The sequence below is a fragment of the Oncorhynchus gorbuscha genome, linkage group LG04 (genome assembly GCF_021184085.1).
Source record: "Oncorhynchus gorbuscha isolate QuinsamMale2020 ecotype Even-year linkage group LG04, OgorEven_v1.0, whole genome shotgun sequence".
Lineage (NCBI taxonomy): Eukaryota > Metazoa > Chordata > Actinopteri > Salmoniformes > Salmonidae > Oncorhynchus > Oncorhynchus gorbuscha.
Window position 1 is genome coordinate 60,843,538 of NC_060176.1, and position 26,062 is coordinate 60,869,599.

A 26,062-nucleotide genomic window follows, 5' to 3' on the forward strand; every position below is an offset into this window, starting at 1 on the left:
CCCCCTTAAAACCCTTGGCCAAACCCCCGCCCCATCACTCCACTCTGCCTGTTTTTCCATACGGTACAGTCTGAACACACGGGCACGGAATGGAGATGGAAAGGAGCCAGAGCAGCCTGTCATCCACGGACTCCCCTCACGATCCATGGTAAACTTACCTTCCCCGTCGGCTCTACCTAGTGCTGAGATCGGATACACCTTCAAGACAAGCCCATGAGTTGAAAGAAACTTCCAATTGGAGTATTGAGATGAAGGAGAGCATGCTCGCACTTTTTGTGTTGTTGGTAGCAGTGCTCATCTTCTGAGAGACCGCTCATTCATAGTATTTTTGTGGACAGAGAAAATATATTTTGGTTTTAATAACGTTGTTATAACTAATAATAACTTATATAACGGGTCGACATTTCTAAATAATTGAACTGTCCTCGTTACCTAACATCAAAGCTTACATGTTACATTTACACTTGCATGTGTTCTTTTTTTTAGCAAAATGTTCATAGGCGGTCTCAGCTGGCAGACGACACAAGGTAAGCTTATTATCGCCTCAAAACTTTATCAAACTGTATGCCGTTTATTATCTTATACAGTTCTCAGTCATTAAGCTGTTTAAAATACAAAGTGAGATTTGGAAATAAAAATCTGTAAAAATCATTGTTTTGATTCAAGATTTCTAAAAGTGATGAATGAGTTGTGCTACTTGTAGGCTACTACTCTCGCTTGCGGTCTATATAAATCAAATCTGTGGTCCAATGCTGAAATCAAAGCGCAACACAGATCAGAAGCCTACAGGGGGATACAATGAAGAATGCCAAGTTGAAAATAAACCAATCCTAAAGTAATTAGAAAAAACTACAACTGGCCTTAGGCTATAAATCCGTGAAAAAATGTGTGGCATTTTGGAAAAGGAGTTTACAAAAGTTCTGATCGATAAACCTTGGCAACAGGTTCAAGACAATAATTCCAATAAGTCTTGAACAATAATTCTTCAAGACTGTTCAAGACAATAATTGCACACTTATAACGTAGTAAGAGAGCTTTTCTAGCATCTCTTGGGGGATGACTTTTGTCCAGATTCTGTCATTGGATCATAATTTACTCTTTATGCGGTAAGTAGTTGATGTAACTTTAAGGGAGCATGTTCTGTATAGGCTGTCATTGTCAACTTTAAACATCCCTTATTTTACGTTCTCATTTCTGGATACTGGACAGTAGCATTGTTGATGTCTGAAGACAATCACAGACTGCGACCATCAGAATGTTTAACAATGGTGGATACAATTCTGCCGTAGTAGACTATATGTCACACACCACCTGCTGTAGGCTTATGCTACGGACATACATTTTTTTTGGCGCACAATTTCTTACTATTCTTTATTTCAGAGGGATTGAAAGAGTACTTTTGCAAGTATGGCGAGGTGAAAGAGTGCATGGTGATGCGGGATCCAGTTACTAAGCGCTCGAGGTGAGGGAGGCGTCCGCGGTGCAGCGCCCTATCAGAAAAGCCCGCTCGGTCACAACACAACAGTTCAACTGCTAGTAATGATACAGGTCTAGTTCATTCACATTCAGATTATTATCTGTGTCGATTTTTTGTTTTTAATGATTGTATATTCTGATCTTTTTTTGAAGGGGTTTTGGATTTGTCACTTTTGTTGACCAGGCCGGTGTGGATTCAGTTTCGGCAGTAACCAGGCATGAGTTGGATTCAAAAACAGTGAGTTATTAAACCACTAACAGTCTTCATGTACACGAGCATACTCTTATAGTCTTATCACTTCCATTTCACACAATACTACAATACTACTACTGTTTCCACTCTCAAGAACTAACTGAAACATTATTGCAAATGGCTGTAGCAGTTTGGTCACTTTGAAAAGTCTTTTAGACATACACTACTTGTGCTACTTTTTAAAAGTTCTTGCATCATCTCTAGGAAATAAGTTGAATATAAATGTCAAAAATGAAGTAAATATAGATAGGCCGACACTATTGCCTTTATATGGCACTATTAAAGAAGTTGCCATTACTAACTTTAATTTAAATTGGACTAATAAACAAGGCTACTAGTAAAATACTTTGGAATGCTGTTCCCATTGTGATTTGCAAGTGTTCTTCACACGTGAAGTGTAATGGGATCTAAAATGTACATGTTGAACCATGGAGGAAAGCTCAGGAATAGACTGGGCTACAGAATGTGCTCTCTCTCCCCTCACCCTCCCACAGTGAAACAGTCAAGAAAGTGTTACTCAGTGTCAATTTCCATGGTAACTGGGGGACCCAGACAGGGTTGTGCTCAATAGCACAGTCTCTGCTTCATAGCAAACTCATCATCAAACATTCCGCATGCAGTTTTGTTTTTCACTTTGCAAATATGTCTTATGTGAACAAATCTATTAATTAATTTGTGCTTCTGCACCCTGAAACCAGTAAGCTACAGATGTTGATGTAGTTGGGGCAAGATAGTGTTTTTCCTAACATCATAGAGGTGCTATTCCATAGGGAGTGTAAGAACAACCACTACCATATGGAATGGCATTATGATCACTTGTGGGAAAACTAAAAGACATTTCAGGACTTCATTAGCCAGATCAAAGATTGTCCCATTGTTTCAGACATGACCTGTTTCTATGTGTACATGTGCGTGAGGGAATGCGTGTAACTTGTGTTTGTAAACTCTGTTGTGTGTGTGTGTGTCTTTGTCAGTAATGAATGTGGGCTGGTCTGGGAACAATGCTGCCCGTTGGTCGCCATAGGGACGGCTGAGTTCCCTCTTACAGGGTGGGAGTGGAGGCGGCTGTGGGTAGATCAGTGATGGCTGGGGGTAGATCAGTGTATTGAAGTGTGTTGAGGCTCTTTCCCCCATTTTGTGTTTGGAGCGGGACACCATCTCAACATATCTACAGATACACACAAGGAAGATTTGTAGACACTTAAGAGGACACCACTCAGGAAGGAATGAAGGATTAAAAGGGGTCATAGTTAGGGTGGAGCACTTCATGGGATGGGAACGGGACAGTTTCAAAGTGGTACAGTAGTTTTGCACAAGCATTCTGTACAGAAGTATGGAAAGTGGTTTGTGGATAAACAACAGACCAAAGTCTTACCAAATCAAAAGTTACTGCAGCAGTCTGATTTGGCATGATGATAACTTAGAATGGGGGCTTTAATGGTTAGTCGCCATGGCGTTTTTGTCTCCATGATACTTCCCTCCAAAGACAATGGACACAAAACCAACATATTTGAAAATTATAATTTCTCCAATACCAAACTAGCCAACAGTTTAAGCTCATAGCAAAACCCTAGAGCAGTAATAGGTTAGATCAATGTGATGTCAGCTGGAGGGAGCTTGGCTGAGTGTGGTTGGTAACAGGGTGGGACTGTGCTCTGCATGGATGGTGCTCTGTGGCGTCTTTAGAGTGTGTGTTTCTGGCAAGGAGAAGGCTCAGTGACCAGCGGCAGGGGTGGGATGGTGAGTAGAGTAGGCTTTAGTTTAGAGAGAATACCCTGCCCCCTCTCCTCTCTCTCAGCCACAGGCAGGTTATCCTGTTAGAGAGTTCTCCAGTGGCAACAGAAAGAATGTGCCATGCTCTGACAGACTGAACTGCTCCAGGACAAGAATGGAGAGAGGTTTACTCAGACGGGAGAGTAGAGGGCAACTATTCTCAGAGTTGGAGAGGAATTAATGGACTTTTATTTGTAGCTGCTAGCACACTGTCTGCTAGTGACTTGAGTAGCCCATCTACCCATCTATGCAGAATTATTATATTATGTTTTTGTAAGATTATACTAGCTCCCCATGGTGTCTACAACTAAATGTTCTTGGGTCCTAGTTGACACAAGTTGACGGAGGGGGATAGATTGGTTGGCTGCTATGGGATTTTGATAGAGATGGCCCTATCTGAGTGACATTGGACGTTAAAGGTTTAGAATAGTGCTTGTGGGAAAATTAGTTTTACAAGATATTATGTCATCCTACATTTCTCCAGCATAGCTTTAGCACAAGGATACTTCAATAGGCAGATAAACAGTATATTGATTATAAAAACAGTAGTTAAATTTCAAGTGCTTCAAGTTACAGTGTTCAAGACCCCTGCAGCTTGTAGAACATATTCTGTCTAAACATGGAGAACTGTGTCTGTCGGACTCAGTCCTGAATATGGACATTGGTGCAGTCCCACACCTGCTATGCACCCACAAGGCAGGTGCTCAGTCCTAAGACAAGGAACATATTCACCTGTCCTCAAAATCGTGCAGGTTAGATCAAAGCAGTTTGAGACATCCTAAAATCAATCATTCTATTGATTATAGAATACGACGTTTCAGTTCACCCTAATGTGAAGAGACTTACAAGCTGACCCAGAAGGAAGAAGATGAGGAGGAGGAAGGGAGGGAAGGTTTCAGGAGGGATCACCCCATCTGTGATTAGTATGGATCTACAAAGCAGCTAATAGGATTGAAGGAAAAATGCTTGGGTTGTACTTCTGAGTCACAGATATTTTACTTGACAGTGTGTTTGACCCCTGTGTTTGTGTGTGTTGCTAACTAAGGCTGGGTCGTGCACCTCACCAACTGTTGCCTATGGTTGGACAGTAATTGATCAAAGGGATTGTTCTGATTTGATAAACCCCCTTGCCTTGTTCTTAGACTCAGCTCTGTGGATGGTGGGGGTGAGCCTGGGTTACGGCCTGGCCTGTCTCTCCAACACCAACACCTCTGCCACGTTTAGCATCCTGGAACTGTTACCATCTAATAAATATATGATCATTAGATTTTTTATTCAATTTGCATGATTATGTCTGTTATTTTATCATAAATATAGAAGAAAGGGGGCATTTCATTTTTTCTAAAAAAAAACAATTGTTTATTCGGGACATTCATTTGGTTTAAAAAAAAGACTTTTATTCAAAAGTTACCTCACCTGTCTAATGTCCATATTTCCCCCCATGGATGTGTGTTGGTTGCTCTATGTTGATTTTGTCTGTTTGTTTGTTTTTGAATGTGCACAGGAGTGTTGGACATCAGGAGGGTTGGTGACCGGAGGTGACTATCAGAGTAGTCTAGAGACCATAGAACTAAACAGTAGACTCTGCATCCGATACTTCGTCCAGTCTAGCCTAGCCTTCTCACACTGCTCTATAGAACCTGCCGTGATGTCTACACTACACATGTAGACTAAACACTGTACTTTACTCTGGTAAACACATGTGGTTTACCATAGAGGCTCTAGCTGTTTACTGTAGTTCTTGCTCGTCCCCGTCATGGTTACGGACTAATATAGTGCTCTTAGCACTGTACTGTCTTACTGTCTCGTAGCATAACAACAGTACAGCGTGGAGTAGTCTAGTCATTCTTTAGTTCTGTTAGATCAGTATAGACTAATACTATAGCTAGAGGTCTCCAATTGCTGTACTATAGTCTCTATAGTTGCATCTTTTTGGCATGGTGTAGTTACTCTTTATCCAATCTGAGTAAATTACTATATTGTAAATGTATGAATTCAAATGGGTTTGGCTTTTGTGTTACACATATCCTGGTGAATCTACAATTGACCTGACAGTTTATGTAGTTGCATTGGTATTATATGTATTTAGTATTATTATTATCATCATCATCAATATCATCCAATGTTTCAGTCTCTGCACTGTAAGTGATAGCTTAGCTCTCACATATGCTGAGGCTTTTAGAGCAGAGATCAACACAGTGGAAGAACTGTGTGATGAAAACACGGTTGATTTTTCAATAGCGCACAAGATCATCATATTGTCTTAGTGGGAGAGGGAGGCAAAAACAAACAAACACAAACAAAATGAGGCTGATGTGCTGTCAGTGTGTGAGGTTGGTGGCTCTCTCCTCTGTTTGCATCCGCTCATTCTCCCTCCTTGTCTTCCTCTTGTTTTGTGCTGTTTCTCCCTTTCTTTAGCTCACTGTGTCTCTTTCTCTGTCCTTTTTCTGCGGAGGTGAGATGTGTTTGTGATTGTAGTGCCTGTGTGAGATTCCAGGCGATCACATGTCACATGTTGGTGACGAGAGGAGGAGAGGGCTTTGGAAGGCAGGCGGGCCAGAGAGGAGAGGCACCTCTGTGCCTCTGTCACTCCAACATTCCCACACATTCTACCTGCACGAGCACACCAATAGACCAGCACGTCTGAGGTTGGATCAGTGTTCAGTACATCTGAGACCAGCTCTGGCCAGTGCACGGTGTAGGCCAATGGGGTATTGTTAGAATGAAGTTAAAATGAGAATTAGTTCCAAATCTACCAGCAGATTCTTTCAATTCAAAACATTTTATTTGTAACATGCTTTGTAAACAACAGGTGTAGATGAACAGTGAAATGGTTACTCGTGGGTCCTTTTCCAACAATGCTGAAAAGAGAACATTTCTTCAAAGAGAAAGCACATTTTATACTCGACATTTGTTTTACCTTCTATTCCCCACATTGTGGAAACAATTACCCCTCTATCTATCCTCTACTTGTCTTATTCCTCTAGGTCTCATAATGACCTATGTACTGGTGTAGCATTATAACCCAAACACCCCGTGCTAAGGAACCCTTACAGGATGAGGCAAGGAGCAGCATCAAAGAGACCATAACCATGGACTTGGTTCACACAGATCCCCCTGATTGCATGGGCTAGTTGATCTGTATTGAGCTGTGTGTGTAAACAGGCCTTTCTCCTCTTAACTCCCTCCTCTAGATTGATCCGAAAGTTGCGTTCCCGCGTAGAGCCCAGCCCAAGGTGAGTGAGCCAGTCGTCATTATTTGTCAGGACTTCATCAGTCCAGTGTGAATGACATTGCTGGGAGGGAGCAGGTTAGCCTGTGCTTGCTGTGTTTAGCTCTTCACATTCTATCTGGGCTAATGCCTTGTAATGAGATGAACATGACTGCTCCTGTGACATCACTGTGCTCCGTACACTCTTATGTGATCAAGTGGCTTTTGTTAACACCTCATACAGCACAATAATGTACATGGTATATTCTCAAGAGCCTAAAGTGTATACGGAAAGTTCACCGGCATTAATGCTGATTGTGGTAGCAGAAGTCATTTTCTACATAAGCAGTGCAATAGTATGTTCATAATGTACTGTACTGTTGGTCGGGATGGCATAAAGATCAACATAAAGTCTATGACCGTTTTGTGGTTATACATGGCCAGAGCTATTTCATCTGAATCCTTTATTTGTCATGCAAAGCGATCTTTTAGGAGCTTTAGGGGAGATTGGAAACGTGCCTGCTGGTGGTTTTTCCATTGTCACCTGACTCATTTTATAATTTAGACGAAACACATGAGGATTGATAACACAAACATATGATGGACAATACCAGGATACCCAACGACAGCCACCATTAATGGTTGATCTTAACCCTTGGTTTTATCACAGTTACTCATTCATGAATTCATTCTCCATCCATTAATAAACTGACCCATTTCTCCTTGCAGCTAGTGACTCGGACCAAGAAGATTTTTGTTGGAGGTCTGTCCGTGAACACGACCATCGAGGATGTTAAGGCGTATTTTGACCAGTTCGGAAAGGTAAGCAGCATGTGAGCTAGTATTGCTATGAATGTGACTTTTTAAAACGTTTTATTTACCTAGCTAGATATTTAACGTTAGCTAGCGCTAGTCGGTTGTACCGGCACCAACACTTCGGTATTTCTCCACCTATAGCTGGGCCTCAAGCTTCTTTTTAAATGGTGTGCCAACATGTAATTATTTTTTATCGTTATAAGCTGTGATACATATACAGTGCATTGGGAAAGTATTCAGATCCCTTGACTTTTTCCACATTTTGTTACGTTACAGTTTTATTCTAAAATTGATTATGTTGTTTTTGTTTTTACCTCCTCATCAATCTAGACACAATACCCCAAAATGACAAAGCAAAAAATGTTTTTTTAAATAAAACAAAAAATATCAAATATTACATTTACATAAGTATTCAGACCCTTTACTCAGTACTTTGTTCGAAGCACGTTTAGCAACGATTACAGATTTGAGTCTTCTTGGATATGACGCTACAAGCTTGGCACACCGGTATTAGGGGAGTTTCTCCCATTCTTCTCTGCAGATCCTCTCAAGCTCTGTCAGGTTGGATTGGGAGCGTCGCTGCACAGCTATTTTCAGGTCTTTCCAGAGATGTCCGATCAGGTTCAAGTTGGTATTCAGTCCAAAGAGTTCAATCTTGGTTTCATCAGATCAGAGAATCTTGTTTCTCATGGTCAGAGTCCTTTAGGTGCCTTTTGGCAAACTCCAAGCGGGCTTTCATGAGCCTATTACTGAGGATTGGCTTCCTTCTGGGCACTCTACCATAAAGGACTGATTGGTAGAGTGCTGCAGAGATGGTTGTCCTTCTGGAAGGTTCTCCCATTGCCACCGAGGAACTCTGGAGTTCTGTCAGAGTGACCATCAGGTTCTTCGTCACCTCCCTGACCAAGGCCGTTCTCCCCCGATTGCTCAGTTTGGCCAGGCGGCCAGCTCTAGGAAGAGTTGATGGTTCAAAGCTTCTTCCATTTAAGAATGATTGAGGCCACTGTGTCCTTGGGGACCTTCAATGCTGCAGAAATGTTTGGGTACCCTTCCCCAGAGCTGTGCCTTGACACAATCCTGTTTCGGAGCTCTACGGACAATTCCTTCAACCTCATGGCTTGGTTTTTGCTCTGACTTGCACTGTCAACTGTATCGAGTTGTAGAAACATCTCAAGGATGATCAATGGAAACAGGACGCACCTGAGCTCAAATTCGAGTCTCATAGCAAAGGGTCTGAATATTTATGTAAATAAGGTATTTCTGTTTTTTATTTTTAATACAAATTCATAAAAACCTGTTTTGGCGTTGTCATTATGGGGTATTGTGTATAGATTAATGAGTAAATAAATATTTATTCCATGTTTAGAATAAGGCTGTAACATAACACAATATGGAAAAAGTGAAGTGATCTGAATAGTTTCCAAATGCCCTATAGAATTGCGATACATATTGTATCTGCACCTGAGTACTGTGACAATTTTATAGCGTGATGTCCCTGGCAATTCCCAGCCCTAGTACAGTCATGTCAGTCATTCTATACCTTAAAGAGCTATTTAGAACTTGTCAGAAATGTCCAGATCAACTAGCCCATGTCAGCTCATGTTTTTTAGCCTAAAGATTTGGTTGTAATGTTTGAGTCACTTAAATATCACATGAAGACACATTAGACATGGCAAAATGTATAGAATTGCAAGAAAATGTTCTTTAAAACTGCACAATATCTCTGCACCCATGACAAAATTGTGTAGAATTGCAGGAAATAAGCTTTAAACCTGCAAAATGTTCTCTCTGCCGACAACAGTTTGTGTTATGAATAGTGCCTATAGAAATAGATGTGGCGGGTGCACGTGCAGGGGTGGTGTGGGATGTTCCCAATGCTGGAAGGGGGGCCTGAGTGAAAAAGTTTGGGAACCCCTGTCCTAGTAAACGTCTCTGAATCTCATAGCCATTAAAACCAGTAGATAGTAATAGTGCTGACGTCATTCACATATTCCTATGGAAAACTCCTGATGGCGCATGAAGCCGGAAGTATTTGAATTTGAAGGGCGTCTTATTGCTGAATGGGGCAGAATGGCACCAAAAAATCTTTACATGTCATTGTGAAAGTGGCCGTAGCTAGCAAAGGATCATGGTCGATGTAGTCATTTTCATCCTGCCTGAGAGAGTGAACCGGCAGCCTTCTCGTAGCCTGCCGACCCGTGATTGGTCTGTGTCAGCAAGTGGTCCTGTGTGATGACAAATGTAGTAGTCGGACTGGATCACTATTTAATTAAATATATTGATTTGTAGCGAACTTTTAAATAATTCACCTTGGGGATTTATGCCGATCGTAATTTGCATAGGCTTGCCTGTCCGGCTTTTGGCACGGCTAGATTGCTACACAGTAGCCGACCAACAGAGCTCCAGACCGGACACTGGAGGGCTGGTGGATCTGTTTCTTAGACTGTGTTGTTGAGGGGAGGAGGGAGTGGAGATGATGGTGTATCCTCCTCCATGGCAGTGTTTTCCTCAACACGTCTCACATCTTTGTTGTTTAGATGAAACTCATTGCTGAGGGAAGTGTAAAAATGAAGTGGAATAGAAGAGTTTCTTTGGAAGGAAGGAGAGTTACTTGTGGGAGGGGTGGAGGAGAAGAGGGATAGAGAGAGTAGAACCAGAGTGGACAGGCTTAGGGAGGTATGGAGCACTAGGCTAAGTTAGGGAAAATAGGGAGAAAAAAGTTTTGGAGTGAGTGTGTGTGGCAATGGTGGGGAGGGATTATCAGAATCTGAATTAATCTGATGTAACAGCTGCTTCTACCCCAACCCCCTCCTGGCCCATTACCGTGGTGACCCGGCTTGCCCATTGTCCCCAAGTAATTCAGCGGGCAAGGGGTTTTGTGTTGAGGGTGGGGGGTGTGTCAACCCAGGAGTTGTGTAACAATAACACTCGTTGACCAACGGTCAAAACAGACCTAAACCAACATACTTTTCACTTCCAGTCTGTCATCAGTTCATAGATAATTATTTGAATATCCGTAGTGTACTGTTTTTACTCTTCCCACCATAGATTCCAAGGGTCTTGAAATGTAGACTGGAGAGAATAAATGAAGGGTGAGTGATAGAGAGAGAGAGAGGGAGGGGAACTAGGCCAAAGAGATGGGGTGCAGGGATTTAGTGGGACTATTAGGTATTTGAACAAAGCTAGGCAAATATTTTGTTAGTTTGTACAGGAGTTTAGTATTTACAAGGAGGAGCACTTTTACTCCTCTGTTGAATCTTCAAAATATTCTTACTTTTTGTTGACACTGTACCTATTTTAAACAGGCAAAACCTAAAATAGTGGCCGCAGGAAACCTACAGAAGTAGGTATGGTGCAATTCAATAGGAAATCAGATAAACCAATGAGCCTGGATGCTAACTAGATTAGCTTTCAACCCCAGTAATAGGCTGAGGCAAAGCTCATTTATGTAGTTTAGTCAGCCACTAGCCAGTCTAGTCTAGTCAGTCAGGGCAGAGTTTGATTATGTAATATTACATTCGAAGTCTTGATAGTTGAAATGGTACTTCCTGTATCTATCATATACAATACTGTATGTGACACATGAAATGCTTCACTCCCAATCATAAAACAGCATGAATGGAATGAGAGAGATGGATGGATTGAGAAATGTAGGCTCCAGCCATCCATGGAAGTTCCTGATTATACTGCCTCACTGGGCCTTTGGTCTTCTGTCCTGCTCTGGACAAGGGGGTGGAGAGAGAGATGGGGAGAGCATGACAGCGAGGATGAGCGGTGGAAGAGGGTAATATTGTCCAGTGCGCCATTAAAAGGTCCCGTGTTTGAAATATCTAGATTTAAAGGACAGTTATTGATTTTGTTAAATGAGGACATTATTGCTACTTTAACTTTTAATTGCACTGGGTGCTTGTGGTTCATCTCTGTTGATGACTCTATAGCACATGTGAATAACATATCTTTAAGTGTCAGTTCTGCCTTTTTGCCAGTTTTAGATTTCAGCGTATAATTCAGCTTCTAATTCAGTACAGTTTGGTGGTGTAAACCGTGGAGTGACGTTGTCTGTGGTGTTTCATTGCTGTGTCATGGGGCTTGGCCTAGAAAGAGGCAGTCCTGGTTAGGGAGACAGGAGGGGTGATAGGGAAATGTCAGAGTGGAAGGAGTCAGTGATTTGAGAGGGCTAAGACCAACAGGTCTTCTTTCACACTGGCTGGAGGCACTCCTCCCTCACCCTTGACCTTTCTGCGTGCAAGCTGCCCAATGATATCCCAAATCACGAACACACACACACACTCACTGACACTAACACAATGTACCAGTTCTGGGTGGAACCGTATAGGCCTGTCAATGGTTCTGGCAAAAAGTTAGGTGGAACCATGTACACCTGTCAATGGCTTTATTACAAACCAAAACACATTTTATGTGGAAAACTGGAGTTTATTTGAATTATAATAGGTGTGTGATATTTCATGCTTTTTAAAATTCGATTTTGTATTGAAAGGTGTTAGTCTGTGTTCAGTTGAAGGATATACCTGGGTCTCTTCACTTTGAAGGGGGGACAGAGAGGGAGAGAGAAAGGGCACAAGGAGAGGAGGAGTTATGGCTGGCTCTGCCAACAGACAAAGCCTCCACACCTCTTTGTTCTCTTGCTCCCATTCTTTGTCTCTCTCTGTTCTCCTCCCTCCCTATTTTGTCCCGTACTTTCAGTCTCCACCTTTATCTCACGACACTGTATCTTCTCTCTCACTCTCTCTTCCTCTCACTCTCTCACACACACTCATCTCTACCTCACTATGGTCTATACCCGTATTCTCTCCCCAGTCCCTCTTCTTGTCATCAATTCTATACACATTTTAACTTGACTTATTGTACCCCCTTTACCACTCTCTCTGTTTCTCTCTCTCACCCTCTGACTCTCTCTCTCACCCTCTGACTCTCTCTCACCCTCTGACTCTCTCTCACCCTCTGTTTCTCTCTCTCACCCTCTGTTTCTCTCTCTCACCCTCTGTTTCTCTCTCTCACCCTCTGTTTCTCTCTCTCTCACCCTCTGTTTCTCTCTCTCACCCTCTGACTCTCTCTCTCACCCTCTGTTTCTCTCTCTCACCCTCTGTTTCTCTCTCTCACCCTCTGTATCTCTCTCTCACCCTCTGTTTCTCTCTCTCACCCTCTGTTTCTCTCTCTCACCCTCTGTTTCTCTCTCTCTCACCCTCTGACTCTCTCTCTCACCCTCTGACTCTCTCTCTCACCCTCTGTTTCTCTCTCTCACCCTCTGTTTCTCTCTCTCACCCTCTGTTTCTCTCTCTCACCCTCTGTTTCTCTCTCTCACCCTCTGTTTCTCTCTCTCACCCTCTGTTTCTCTCTCTCACCCTCTGTTTCTCTCTCTCACCCTCTGTTTCTCTCTCTCACCCTCTGTTTCTCTCTCTCACCCTCTGACTCTCTCTCTCACACATTCTCTCTCTCTCTTCACAAATAGTGCTTGTTGCCCGATAAAGCTCTTTAGGAGAACTTCTTGCACAATTGCCATGGGAAGGGCAAACTTTCGAAAGTAGGGGGAACAAGGATGGATTATGTCTTCTTTTTCAAAGAGATTGCGACAATGCAGTTCAGAGGCAGGAAATCTAAGTGAAGGGTTTCTAATTCTGGCCTGAATGAAGCCTTTCCTAGCGACCATCTTGTGCCCATGCACCACAAATGTCTCCTCAAGATTTTTTCAGTTTTTTTTCTTATTATCCTTCCCTCTCCTCCTTTGTAACCCCCCTCCTCCTCATTCTGCCCTTTCTATCCATCTGTTGCTGAGCCTCCCTGCAGAACCTGAGAAGGGATGAGGTCAGACAATATGGTGCGAGCGTGCGTTGTTTGAGGTGATGTGTGTACAACTCTGTGTTTGTCTCGTCTAGGTTGACGATGCCATGCTCATGTTTGACAAGACCACCAACAGACACAGAGGTGAGACTCCATCTCTGTATCCTCAACAAAACATTTTTTGGTCATTTAGCAGACACTTTTATAGTTATTGCATTCATCTTAAGGTAGCTACGTTAGACAACCACGTATCACAATCGGAGTAAGTTAAACTTTTCTCCAGAAAACAACTATCAGCAAAGTCAATGCTAGTAGGAAAAAAACACTACCCCCCCATAGGCTGAGCAGGAAGAACTGAGCATGAGGAGAGGAACGAGGCTAGGCTAATTAGTCCGTTAATCGGGATCAGGTTAAAGCCTCCTTAAGCTCCTCCTCCCCACCCTGGGCCTGATCGATTATGACAGCCCACCAGCTTTACTGGGCTGAGGGAGGAGGGGAGGCTCGCTGGCCTAGCCAGGAGGGATGGGAAGAAGGAGGGGATGAGCCAGGAACAGCACCCCAGAGGGGGGAGGGTGCCAACACTCTAAGCAGTTATTACAGGACCTAATACAGGAGGGGGTTAGCAGCAGTGCATTAGCCCCACACTCTAACCCCCTAGAGACAGTAGAAGGGATTTACCCAAACTTGGGTCTGAGATGTTCAGTAATGGGAACAAGAGCTTTAATCCATTGTGTCGTGCACAATGCTTCACGAGTTGAACCTCCTCACATACATGATTTGTATTTTGTCTACTCCAGGATTTGGCTTTGTCACGTTTGAGAATGAGGACGTGGTAGATAAAGTGTGTGAGATCCACTTCCATGAGATAAATAACAAAATGGTGAGCTAAGAAGAGCGTAAATCAATCCTTCGTAATTCAATACACAATGTAATTGTGAGAGGTACAGTTGTTGACTGTTTTTCCCCCTCTTGTGTTTCTGACAGGTGGAGTGTAAGAAGGCTCAGCCCAAGGAAGTGATGTCACCCATGGGCTCGGCCAGGGGGCGCTCTCGGGTGATGCCCTATGGCATGGACGCTTTCATGCTGGGTATCGGCATGCTGGGTAAGCTCATAGTGACGATGAGGACGACAGTAATGCCAACGATAATGATGTGGCCCCTTATATCTTGTTACTCCATATCGTCAAATGATTTTGAAACACTGTAAAGAATCTTCTCGTAATATCATATTTTACATCATGTGGAGATCATTTACCACAGAAAGTACAGCTGCTAGGGGACAGATGTCATACTCTTCATAGGATCATCTCCCCATAATAAGATAATTCCAAACTTGAGCCTGCCAACTGAAAAGTCTATTAAAACATGTACTACCAAATTAGTTTAACGTTGTACCCTGGAATTTATGCAATCTATAGTCTTAGGGTAAAGTAGTGCTTGTATGTGTGTAATATTGCTATTTATGAAATCCCAAATGACACATTGGTTTCCTTAGCCTGTAAGCAGTCAATGGACAAGGTATGACAGCAATCCATGCTTTTGCTTAGTTTCCCTGGCACTGTTTCCAAATGCTAATGTTTTAGCATTTGTGGCAAAAATCCCATTGAAGTTATGGTACCGATATTAGCAATTTTCACCAATGCATGGATTACTGTTATACCTTATCCTTAGACTGCTTACAGGGTAAGGAAATCAGCATGTCATTTTGTCATTTGGGATTATATGACACCACCATCATCTACTGTTCAGTCTGAGAACTGCAATATTCACAATGACATTGGCAGGACAAGGGGAATTATAGTCAAGGGTACAGTTGTTAAGTTAGATCAACTGTGGGCTGAGCATACATACACTAAATATCCTATTGGCTGATCTAGACTAGAGAATGTCATTGACTGCATTGTTTCTATGAACCTGTTGTTACATTGACAGTATCCTCTTTCACAGGCAGGGGGCAGCACTGTTTCACTCAAACACAGACCCATGACTGTCCTTTCACCATAGGTTACCCAGGGTTCCAGGCAGCTACATATGCTAGTCGAAGTTACACTGGCATCACCCCTGGATATACCTATCAATTCCCTGGTAAGAAGCTACTCCTCCATCCATTCATACTCCCTTGAGTCAATCATGGCCATTTTGCCCGTTCCCTAGACCATCACTGATCAGTAGAGGAGTCCAATCATTTGACGATGGTTCTGTAATTCTTAGGATTTATTCATTTGCAGTTGGTGTGCGTTTAGACTCGTCATACTGTATATAGCTCCCACAAAATACAGACAAACTCTTTAACCAATACACACACATGCCTCCATGAAAGCTCATAAAGCACTCTGTGTGTGTCATTGGCTGCTTGTAAATATCAGGGAGTGGAATTACATATGCTTTGCATGCTTTGTGTGTGATTGTATGTGTTAGTAAGAGAAAGAGAGAGAGAGTGGGTGTGTTTGTGAGGGCCAGTATATTCTTAATCCATCCTAATGTATTAGGCTTGTTTGACCAGTTAGGCGAATGAATTCTTCGGCTATGTCAATCTGCCACTTCCCATTCCCTCTCTTCTTTCATTTCTTCCTCTTACTCCATCTCTCCAGCTCAGTGTTGTGTTCCCCTGTTGTCACCCTAGTTGTGTGTTCCCTGCAGGTGTGTGTGTGTGTGTGTGTCTGTGTGTGTGTGTGTGTCTGTGTGTGTGTGCGTGTGTGCGCGTGTGTCTGTCTGTGTCTGTCTGTGTGTGTCTGTGTGTGTCTGTGTCTGTCTGTCTGTCTGTCTGTCTGTCTGTCTGTCTGTCTGTCTGTCTGTCTGTCTGTCTGTCTGTCTGTCTGTCTGTCTGTCTGTCTGTCTGTCTGTCTGTCTGTCTGTCTGTCTGTCTGTCTGTCTGTCTGTCTGTCTGTCTGTCTGTCTGTCTGTCTGTCTGTCTGTCTGTCTGTCTGTCTGTCTGTCTGTCTGTCTGTCTGTCTGTCTGTCTGTCTGTCTGTCTGTCTGTCTGTCTGTCTGTCTGTCTGTGTGTGTGTGTGTGTGTGTGTGTGTGTGTGTGTGTGTGTGTGTGTGTGTGTGTGTGTGTGTGTGTGTGTGTGTGTGTGTGTGTGTGTGTGTGTGTGTGTGCGTGCGTGCGTGCGTGCGTGCGTGCGTGCGTGTGTGTACGGATAAGTGTGTCCCTTGCCTCACTGGTGGTGTGTTTCAACAGCACTCTGATGTTTTTGTTCTAGAATTCCATTTAGAGAGGACCCCCCTTCTGACATCATCCCACCCCCCTGAGCTCACAGGTCAGTCCCTCCTCTGGCCTTTACAAGCAGCTTGCTGTCAGTCTGCTACACACCCCTTTACTGTGCTACAAACTAGTTATTACACAGTGACACCAGTAATTACGCAGTACTTACACACTACAGAGTCGTGGGCTTACACTCATCAGTGTTTTTGTTGATATACACTACCGTTCAAAAGTTTGGGGTCACTTAGAAATGTCCTTGTTTTTGAAAGAAAAGCCAAAAAAATTTGTCAATAAAATAACATCAAATTCATCAGAAATACAGTGTAGACATTCAATTAATTACTGTTGTAGCTGGAAACGGCAGATATGACTTTATGGAATATCTACATAGGTCCATTATCAGCAACCATCACTCCTATGTTCAAATGGCAAGTTGTGTTAGCTCATTTTTATTTATTTTTTACCTTTATTTAACCAGGCAAGTCAGTTAAGAACAAATTCTTATTTTCAATGACGGCCTAGGAACAGTGGGTTAACTGCCTGTTCAGGGGCAGAACGACATACCTTGTCAGCCCCCGGGTTTGAACTTGCAACCTTCCTATTACTAGTCCAACGCTCTAACCACTAGGCTACCCTGCCGCCCCTAATCGAAGTTTATCATTTTAAAAAGCTAATTGATCATTAGAAAACCCTTTTGCAATTATGTTAGCACAGCTGAAAACTGTTGTTCTGATTTAAGAAGCAATAAAACTGGCCTTCTTCAGACTAGTTGAGTATCTGGAGTATCTGGAGTATCAGCATTTGTGTTTTCGATTACAGGCTCAAAATGGCCAGAAACAAACAGATGCCTCACAAGTCCTTAACTGGCAGCTTCATTAAATAGTACCCGCAAAATACCAGTCTCAACGTCAACAGTTAAGAGGCGATGCTGGCCTTCTAGGCAGAGTTCCTCTGTCCAGTGTCTGTGTTCTTTTGCCAATCTTAATCTTTTATATTTATTGGCCAGTCTGAGATATGTTTTTTTCTTTACAACTCTACCTAGAAGGCCAGCATCCCGGAGTCGCCTCTTCAATATTGACGTTGAGACTGGTGTTTTGCGGGTACTATTTAATGAAGCTGCCAGTTGAAGACTTGTGAGGCATCTGTTGCTCAAACTAGACACTCTAATGTACTTGTCCTCTTGCTCAGTTGTGCACCGAGACCTCCCACACCTCTTTCTATTCTGGTTAGAGACAGTTAGCGCTGTTCTGTGAAGGGAGTAGTACACACCGTTTGTCACGGATCCCTCTGGAACTTTCATTGTGCACACCTGGCCCCTATTCCCACTGATTGTATTTGTATATTTGTGCCCTTTGTTCACCATGGTGCTGTCAGTTATTGTTACAATGTCCGTTGGTGCGTGCAAGTACCTGTGCTGTGTGTTTTGGACTTTCATGCACTTGTGGATTGCGCAGATGATTACGGGTCTGGTCCCGTGTGTTAATCATTGTGCATCGGCATAGAGATTCGGGAGACAGGCGCAGGAATACGTAATAGTTTTTTTTATTCAGTCCAAATTACAGCGTGTCGTGTAAAGGCATGGGGACGAAGATCAAACAAACACGTACACAAAACGTAATTTGGACTGAATAAAAAAAACGATTACGTATTCCTGCACCTATCTCCCGAATCTCTATGCCGATGTGACAGAATAATTGACCAATGAGGGAGACAGCGGGAATGGCCTGTCCGACAACGCTGCGACTGGTCCGTCCGAAGATGCAACTTCAGCAGCTACAACCAGACCGTCCAACGCCACTACTACTGGTCCGTCTGACGCCACCGCAACTTTGGCAGTGGCAACTGGCCCGTCCGACGACGACGCTACTTCAGCAGCTGCATCGGGTCCTGTTCGACCCGCACTGCGTTCCTGTGATCGTCCTCGAGGCCGGTGTCGTTGCGCTGGGGGGGGGTACTGTCACGGATCCCTCCGGAACTTTCATCACGCACACCTGTCCCCTATTCCCACTGATTAGTATTTGTATATACAGTTGAAGTCAGAAGTTTACATACACCTAGGTTGGAGTCATTAAAACTCGTTTTTCAACCACTCCACAAATTTCTTGTTGACAGTTTTGGCAAGTCGGTTAGGACATCTACTTTGTGCATGACACAAGTCATTTTTACAACAATTGTTTACAGACAGATTATTTAACTTAAAATTCACTGTATCACAATTCCAGTGGGTCAGAAGTTTACATACACTTAGTTGACTGTGCATTTAAACAGCTTGGAAAATTCCAGAAAATGATGTCATGGCTTTAGAAGCTTCTGATAGGCTAATTGACATAATTTGAGTCAATTGGAGGTGGACCTGTGGATATATTTCAAGGCCTACCTTCAAACTCAGTGCCTCTTTGCTTGACATAACGGGAAAATAATGAGACAATCATTGGGTTTCAACCCTGTGTTTTTGTGTACGTGTTTGTTTGGTCTTCGTCCCCGTGTCTTCGTCCCCTTAATCGGCACGCAGATCTTCATTTTTTTGGCAATTTCTCTCATGGAATTGCCTTAATTTCTCAGAACAAGAATAAACTGACGAGTTTCAGAAGAAAGTTCATTGTTTCTGGCCATTTTGAGCCTGTAATCGAAACCCACAAATGCTGATGCAGATTTGGCATGGGTCCTCAGATCCTCAAAAAGTCCTATAGCTGCGCCATCGAGAGCATCACTGCCTGGTATGGCAACTGCTGGCCTCCGACTGCAAGGCACTACAGAGGCTAGTGCGAACAGCCCAGTACATTACTGGGGCCAAGCTTCCTGCCATCCAGGACCTCTATACCAGGCTGTGTCAAAGGAAAGCCCTAACAATTGTCAAAGACTCCAGCCACCCTAGTCATAGACTGTTCTCTCTGCTACCACACTGCAAGTGGTAGCGGAGCGCCAAGTCTAGGTCCAAGAGGCTTCTAAACAGCTTCTACCCCCCAAGCAATAAGACTCTTGAACATCTAGTCAAATGGCCACCCAGACTATTCGCATTGCCCCTCCCCTCTCCACACCAATGCCACTCTCTGTTGTCATCTATGCATAGTTACTTTAATTAACTCTACCTACATGTACATAGTACCTCAACTAATAAGGTGCCCCCGCACATTGACTCTGTACTGGCACCCCCTGTATATATTGTTATTTTTACTGCTGCTTTTTAATTACTTGTTACTTTTATCTCTTATTCTTATCTGTAATTTTTGAAACTGCACTGTCGTTTAGGGACTCGTAAGTAAGCATTTCACTGTAAGGTTTACACCTGTTGTATTCGGCGCATGTGTCTAATAAAATTAGATTTTGATTTGATTTGATGCTCCAGATACTCAACTAGTCTGAAGAAGGCCAGTTTTATTGCTTCTTTAATCAGAACAACCGTTTTCAGCTGTGCTAACATAATTGCAAAAGGGTTTTCTAGTGATCAATTAGCCTTTTAAAATGATAAACTTGGATTAGCTAACACAACTTGCCATTGGAACACAGGAGTGATGATTGCTGATAATGGGCCTCTGTACACCTGTGTAGATATTCCATTTAAAAAATCAGCCGTTTCCAGCTACAATAGTGATTTACAACATTAACAAAGTCTACACTGTATTTCTGATCAATTTGATGTTATTTTAATGGACAAAAATGAGCTTTTCCTTCAAAACAAGGACATTTCTAAGCAACCCCAAACTTTTGAACGGTAGTGTACCTGTATCACTATGTAGCTCCATATGTTCGAGTTTTGACATGATGTCGATGATAATGGTAAAACACATTTTCTGACTGACTTGTCTAGAGAGGTCATGTATGTTTTTGTAACCTGAGCTGGATGTGTAACCTGTTGTACCGCCTCTTCCCTGTCAGCCATTCCTCTGTCGGCATACGGACCAATGGCAGCAGCGGCAGCAGCAGTAGCTAGAGGTATGTCGGTGCTGTTTAAGATGAGGGACGACAATTTTTCTTCTATTACAGCATATTGGATGACTGTCATTCATATTCCATTCACCCAGTTCAATGTAACAGTGATAGGTTTAGGCCACTACATGATACTCAGATTCTCCCTATACCCATCATGAGGTTGCTACAACATAGCCTACGAATAAACATTTACAATGTAGGTGCACAGGTCAAGAGACAAATTTGAGTAATCAAGGTAACAGACAGTGACACGTTCAATACCGTCTCGCACATCAAGCTCAGGGATGGGCAACTGGCGGCATGCGGACCGATTTAAAAACTAGAACTTACTGTTGAGAGTTAGAAAAATACAATACACAAGGTGCAATTTTTTCACTCAATTAGATCATGTCAACTAAAATGTTTTTGATTGGTAAGTTAGTCTAGCGGCCAGCTATCTAAACTTTTAGTAAGCATGGTCGATTACTGACCGGTATGGGGCTCTTTGATCATCAGTTATCATATTAAAAATGGTACACATTTGCCTCCACCCCCTGGCAAAATGTGTAGAATTGCAGCAAACTTGCTTTAAAATGGCAACATTTTCTCTACGTCCCATGGCAAAATGTGCAGAATTTAAGGAAATTAACTTTTAAACTTTTTTCCCCCTCTTCGCTGTCACGAAGGGGGCCGCTAAAATGTTCTAGATTCATTCTCTGATCATTTGATTGGGTGGATTACACGTCAGTTCATGCTGCAAGAGCTCTGATAGGTTGGAGGACGTCCTCCGGAAGTTGTCATAATTACTGTGTAAGTCTATGGAAGTGGGTGAGAACCATGAGATTTTGTATTGAAGTCAATGTACCAAGAGGAGGACGGAAGCTAGCTGTCTTCTGCTACACCATGGTGCTACCCTACAGAGGGCTGTTGATTCTACTGTAGACCTACATTGTAAAACAGTGTGCTTTAATTAATTATTTGGTGATGTGAATATATTTAGTACAGTTTAATCAAAAAAGGAATACTTTTTTAATGTTTCACAATTTTTCTGAAATTCACTGAGGAGGATGGTCCTCCCCTTCCTCCTCTGAGGAGCCTCCACTGGTATGAGGGGTTGAAAGACTGAAAACCTCTGTCATCTGTATCTCTGCCAGGGTATGACTGAATGGAGAAATTGTCTGGTTGTTGTACAGTATTTCTTCTGTGACTGTCCACTTATTTGCATCTGTATTTGATATATTAGGCTCCACCCCCTCTCGTTCAGGAGGGTTCCTGGGAACCAGCAGCCCTGGGCCAATGGCAGACTTGTATGCAGCAGCCAATCAAGAGTCTGCTGTCAGCAGCTACCTCAGCGCTGCAAGCCCCTCCCCAAGCACTGGGTTTGGCCATAGTCTGGGGGTAAGACACAGCCCTTATCACGTAGGTATTTTAGACCCTATTCATTTTTGGTAATGCAAACTATCTGTTCAGTTTGTCATAGGAAGAATATCTATGCCTCATAGCAGTGCTTCTAAGATGTTGATCTTGGCATGTGTTTATAGATTGAGTGCAATATCAAATCAAAAAAATATTGTTTGAAATAGATAGATGAGAAAAAAAGAAAATTTTTTTTTAGAATAAGGCTGTAACGTAACAAAATGTGGAAAAGGTCAAGGGGTCTGAATAATTTCTGACTGCACTGTAAATACATATGCGGTGTATAAACAGTGTAAATAAAATGCAATGTACAGTAGTAGAAATATTAGAATGAGCTATGTCAAGAATACACTTTACACAGTACAAAACCCCATAGTTATGACTGTATGAGCAACTGTCTGTCATTGTGTGACTGATTTTCTTTTTTAAAGGTCAAATGAACAAGTAATATTGCTCTCGTGTAATGAGATTCTATCTATACTGTCTATTTTGACAGACTTGTCTGGCAGATTTGGTGAGGGTTTTATTATTGTATTGTTGAGTGTGATATTGGCGCCCTCTAATCACTCCTGTGTGTCTGACTGCTCCCTATAGGGCCCTCTGATTGCTACGGCTTTCACTAACGGCTATCACTGAGAGAGTGAGTCTGCTACTACACCCACCCACAGCATACTCAGAAGTGTCATGTTCCATTCAAATGAATCACTCTAACTTTCTGTACATTTATTGTAACAAATGTATAGATATGTTGTCTAATAGAAACATGAAAATAAAATAAACATTGTCTCCATTTCTCCACAGGTCTGTGATCTGAGAGATGGAAGGAGTTGAAACTGCTTTGAGCTGATCCGACTCTCTATGGTTACTCCTCTCTGGCTGTGTGACCCTGCAGTTTGGACCCTGACCCTTGACCCCTGATGTCCCCGCCCCTCCTCCCGCTGAGGATCTCTCTTCTTCAGACTTCCTGTGTTCTGTCTTAACATCACCTCCTGTCTAACATGTTACTGTAGTTAGCAGAAAGGAACAACAACCTTTAAAATGTTTCTGCTTGTATTAGAAAGACATACAGATCATTTTAGCTACTTTTTTCTTTTGTTTTATTTCACTTAAATGTTTTGTGAAAATTGTAATGTAATCTCATATGTCTTGATTCTTTGTTTAGTTTTTGGGATTTTTTTGTCAGAAGGTGTTTTATTGAGAGGCGGAGAGGGAAAAAGAGTGATCTCCAGGTACGAAACATGTGAAGGACTGGAACAATCATTTCTATTGAATAAGTGTTTTTTTTGTCTTTTAGTTCATACTGAATTTTAACAGAAAATGTCTGATTAATGAATTACATTTTTAAAAACGTATTACAATGTTGAAAATGTATATCTTGGTAGGTTTTGAACAAGCATTTGTTATACTAATAATGATCAAAGTAACAAAATTGATAGTCATGAGTCTATTTCCAGTCAGATTGAATCGTGTGATGTCTGTTTTTGTAAAATATTGTAAATATAACTGTATTTTGGATTCTGCAAAAAAATGAAGGGTGTTGGGAGGGCAGGGGAAATGGTACGATGGTATTTGTTTTCAGCAGATAGTTTTATAGTTTCATTGGAAACCCAGACTGGATATCCAGACTGTTCCATATCATAGTATAATAGAGACGGGAGGTCAGTCATCATCACAGGTATTGTCAGACACAAACTGTGTTTTTGTCAAGTCAGTTTTATCATTCTCTTTCCACTGGACAACATGACACTAACATGAAGTTATGATATAGTTTTATGGGAGGGTTTATTACTGATGTATTTGTTTGATTTCCTAATATTTAGTTGTCTTGGTTGTGAGCCTGACCCTGTCAGAGTGAAAGGGTTTTCTCCTATACTGTGAATCTACCCAGGAATCCCTTTTATCAGCACTGGGAGAGAGAAAGCTTGCGATGTTACATTAACGTGGGAGATGCGGGTGTTGGGATACTCCTTTAATATGAGAAAAACTAGCTGTTTCTATCCTCATTACTTGGTACTGTTTTATTTTATTGTTGTTTTAGAATGATCATTTTTTATATGTAATGGTTGTAAAGGAAAATGAAGGACAAGAATGCAGAAACAGTCGTAAAACAGTTTCACAATGGTACGATTTTACGACTCAATTCTTCTGCAGATTGTGTTGATGTGTGTGAGTGCGCGTTTGTGTGTGTGTGTGTGCATTGTATGGCTATATGTGGTCACACTTATTGGCATCATGTGTGAAATGTATTGTCAGGGAATGGATACATTGGTGGTAAATGTGAACGTATTACTGCTATTTTGGTTTGTTACTGAACTTCCTTGTCTCTTTTGGTGTGTGGAAGGGATTTTTTCATTTCTAAATGAACACTATCTCAGAGGTGGTCCTGAGGCTCTTCCATGATGAGATTGTATGTATTTCTCAACCCCTCCTCCACACCGACAGAGACACTACATATCTACTGGGTGACACAGACTGTAGCCATGAAACTCAAAAGAAGCAATATACATTTTTAAGAGAACTCAATCGTTTTGTTCAGAAATTTTACGTTGTTGCACTGGGAGGTCAAAATAAAGTGTTTATGTTATGGTTAGTTTAAGAAGAAGAGGCACTGTCAATTTCTATCACCAAGTTGTAGATTTTGATATTTTTCTAAGCCTGCTGGTTGCCACGGTGTTGCAGCCTTTGGATTCTGTGTTTACTCTGAAAGGTAATGTTCTTGTCAACACTGTAACCCTCTTTCAGTTATTTTTCTTCCTGTTTTCTTTGGGGAAAAAAACTTTTTAAAATTCCTAATAAATTATTTTAAAACATTCCATTCATTCTTTGCGTTGTAACTGTCTTTCCAAACATTGTTTTGATGAAAAGGTTCAGAATCAGTATGAGAGGAGGAAGGGAGGGGTTAGTAATGGATTGATTTAACCTCCAAAAGGTGTAGCTACATAAAAAGTAAAAACATTGACATAACATGACTAGTATACTGTGTGTCAGATATAAAGGGATTGCAGCCTCTCCATAGACTACTTTCAAGGTTAGGAAACATTCAAGCAATTTAATCATTTAGATTAACTAGCCCCAATGTGTTATACATCCATATTGGAAATGTAAGCATAACGGAAAAGTATATTTAAAGTAATCAAAGTAGTGATTCTTAGGTGAATTGCCATTAAGTTACTCTTCTGAGCCATTTACAATGGGCAGAGGCACACAAACATCATGGTCCATAACTTGTCCATAATCTCCCAACCTCCAGCACCATGGGGCTTGTTTGAGTAGTAAGGCTGAAGCACGCGACTGCTGTTGATAGTCGAAGAGTGAAGTCGGAGGAGGTGCATCTGTATACAGCCAAAAGTCAGACACTGATGTAGTTTTCCAACAGCAAAGCTCAGTGCAACATGGCAGTGTTGCCGTTGTTTAAAAAGGCTTTTACTTGTAATGTGGAAATAAACATGTCTCCAACCCCATATCACACACTAAATATGTGCGTAGCCTACATTATACTGTCAATTGGGGAGAGAGAGCCTCAAATATATCCACTGTGAATTGCAGCAAAGTTACTTCCTGTTTCAGTCATGTTTTTGGTCCCATTCACATGGGTCAAACAAAAACACAAATAGTGCCTCCCACGATGCCGGCGATGGCTGCAAGATGCCACTAGTGACGAGCAACTGAAGAAAATGTCAATAGACTGCAGTCCAAACTTCAGGACCTTTTATCACATGGTTGTTGTAAAGTTCATGCAGTCGACATGTATGTCACGCCCTGATCTGTTGCACCTGTCCTTGTGCTTGTCTCCACCCTCCTCCAGGTGTCACCCATCTTCCTCAAACCTACCAGTGGTTCCTGTTGCACCTGTCCTTGTGCTTGTCTCCACCCTCCTCCAGGTGTCACCCATCTTCCTCAAACCTACCAGTGGTTCCTGGTGCACCATGTCTTTGCTATAGTCCCGGTTTTCTAGTTTTGACCGAGCCTGCCTGCCTGCCTGCCCCTGAGCCTGCCTGCCTGCCTGCCCCTGAGCCTGCCTGCCTGCCCCTGAGCCTGCCTGCCGTCCTGTACCTTTGCCTCTACTCTAGATTACCGACCTCTGCCTGACCTGACCCTAAACCCGCCTGCAGTTCCGATGCCTTACACTCTCTCTGGATTATTGACCCCTGCCTGCTTGAGCTGTTTGCCTACACCTGTTTAAAGAATAAACTTTTGTTTCTTCA

The 26,062-nt window shown here is 42.3% G+C and overlaps 1 protein-coding gene across 14 annotated transcripts; it reads left to right on the plus strand.

Moving 5' to 3' along the window:
• LOC124034401 (RNA-binding protein Musashi homolog 1) lies at positions 1-24,670 on the plus strand. Of its 14 annotated transcripts, none has more exons than XM_046347555.1 (15): positions 1-148; positions 487-527; positions 1,381-1,462; positions 1,630-1,714; positions 6,697-6,738; positions 7,443-7,535; positions 13,424-13,472; positions 14,126-14,208; positions 14,313-14,430; positions 15,275-15,412; positions 16,531-16,587; positions 20,409-20,465; positions 21,685-21,864; positions 22,452-22,497; positions 22,659-24,670. In XM_046347555.1, the coding sequence occupies exons 1-14, from the start codon at positions 90-92 to the stop codon at positions 22,478-22,480; spliced, it is 1,113 nt and encodes a 370-aa protein (XP_046203511.1). In that variant the 5' UTR covers positions 1-89; the 3' UTR covers positions 22,481-22,497; positions 22,659-24,670. The 14 variants fall into 14 exon arrangements, 13 of the variants coding, with proteins under 13 accessions (XP_046203511.1, XP_046203509.1, XP_046203513.1 ...); XM_046347553.1 differs by having other exon boundaries at positions 21,685-21,860; XM_046347557.1 differs by having other exon boundaries at positions 21,685-21,839.
• The last annotated feature ends 1,392 nt before the right edge of the window (positions 24,671-26,062 follow it).

Coding starts and splice junctions, on each gene's coding strand:
- LOC124034401 (XM_046347553.1), top strand. CDS start 90: ATGGAGATGGAAAGGAGCCAGAGCAGCCTGTCATCCACGGACTCCCCT. Junction 6,739..7,442: donor CGCGTAGAGCCCAGCCCAAG/GTGAGTGAGCCA, acceptor TTCTCCTTGCAG/CTAGTGACTCGGACCAAGAA. Junction 14,209..14,312: donor ATGAGATAAATAACAAAATG/GTGAGCTAAGAA, acceptor TGTTTCTGACAG/GTGGAGTGTAAGAAGGCTCA.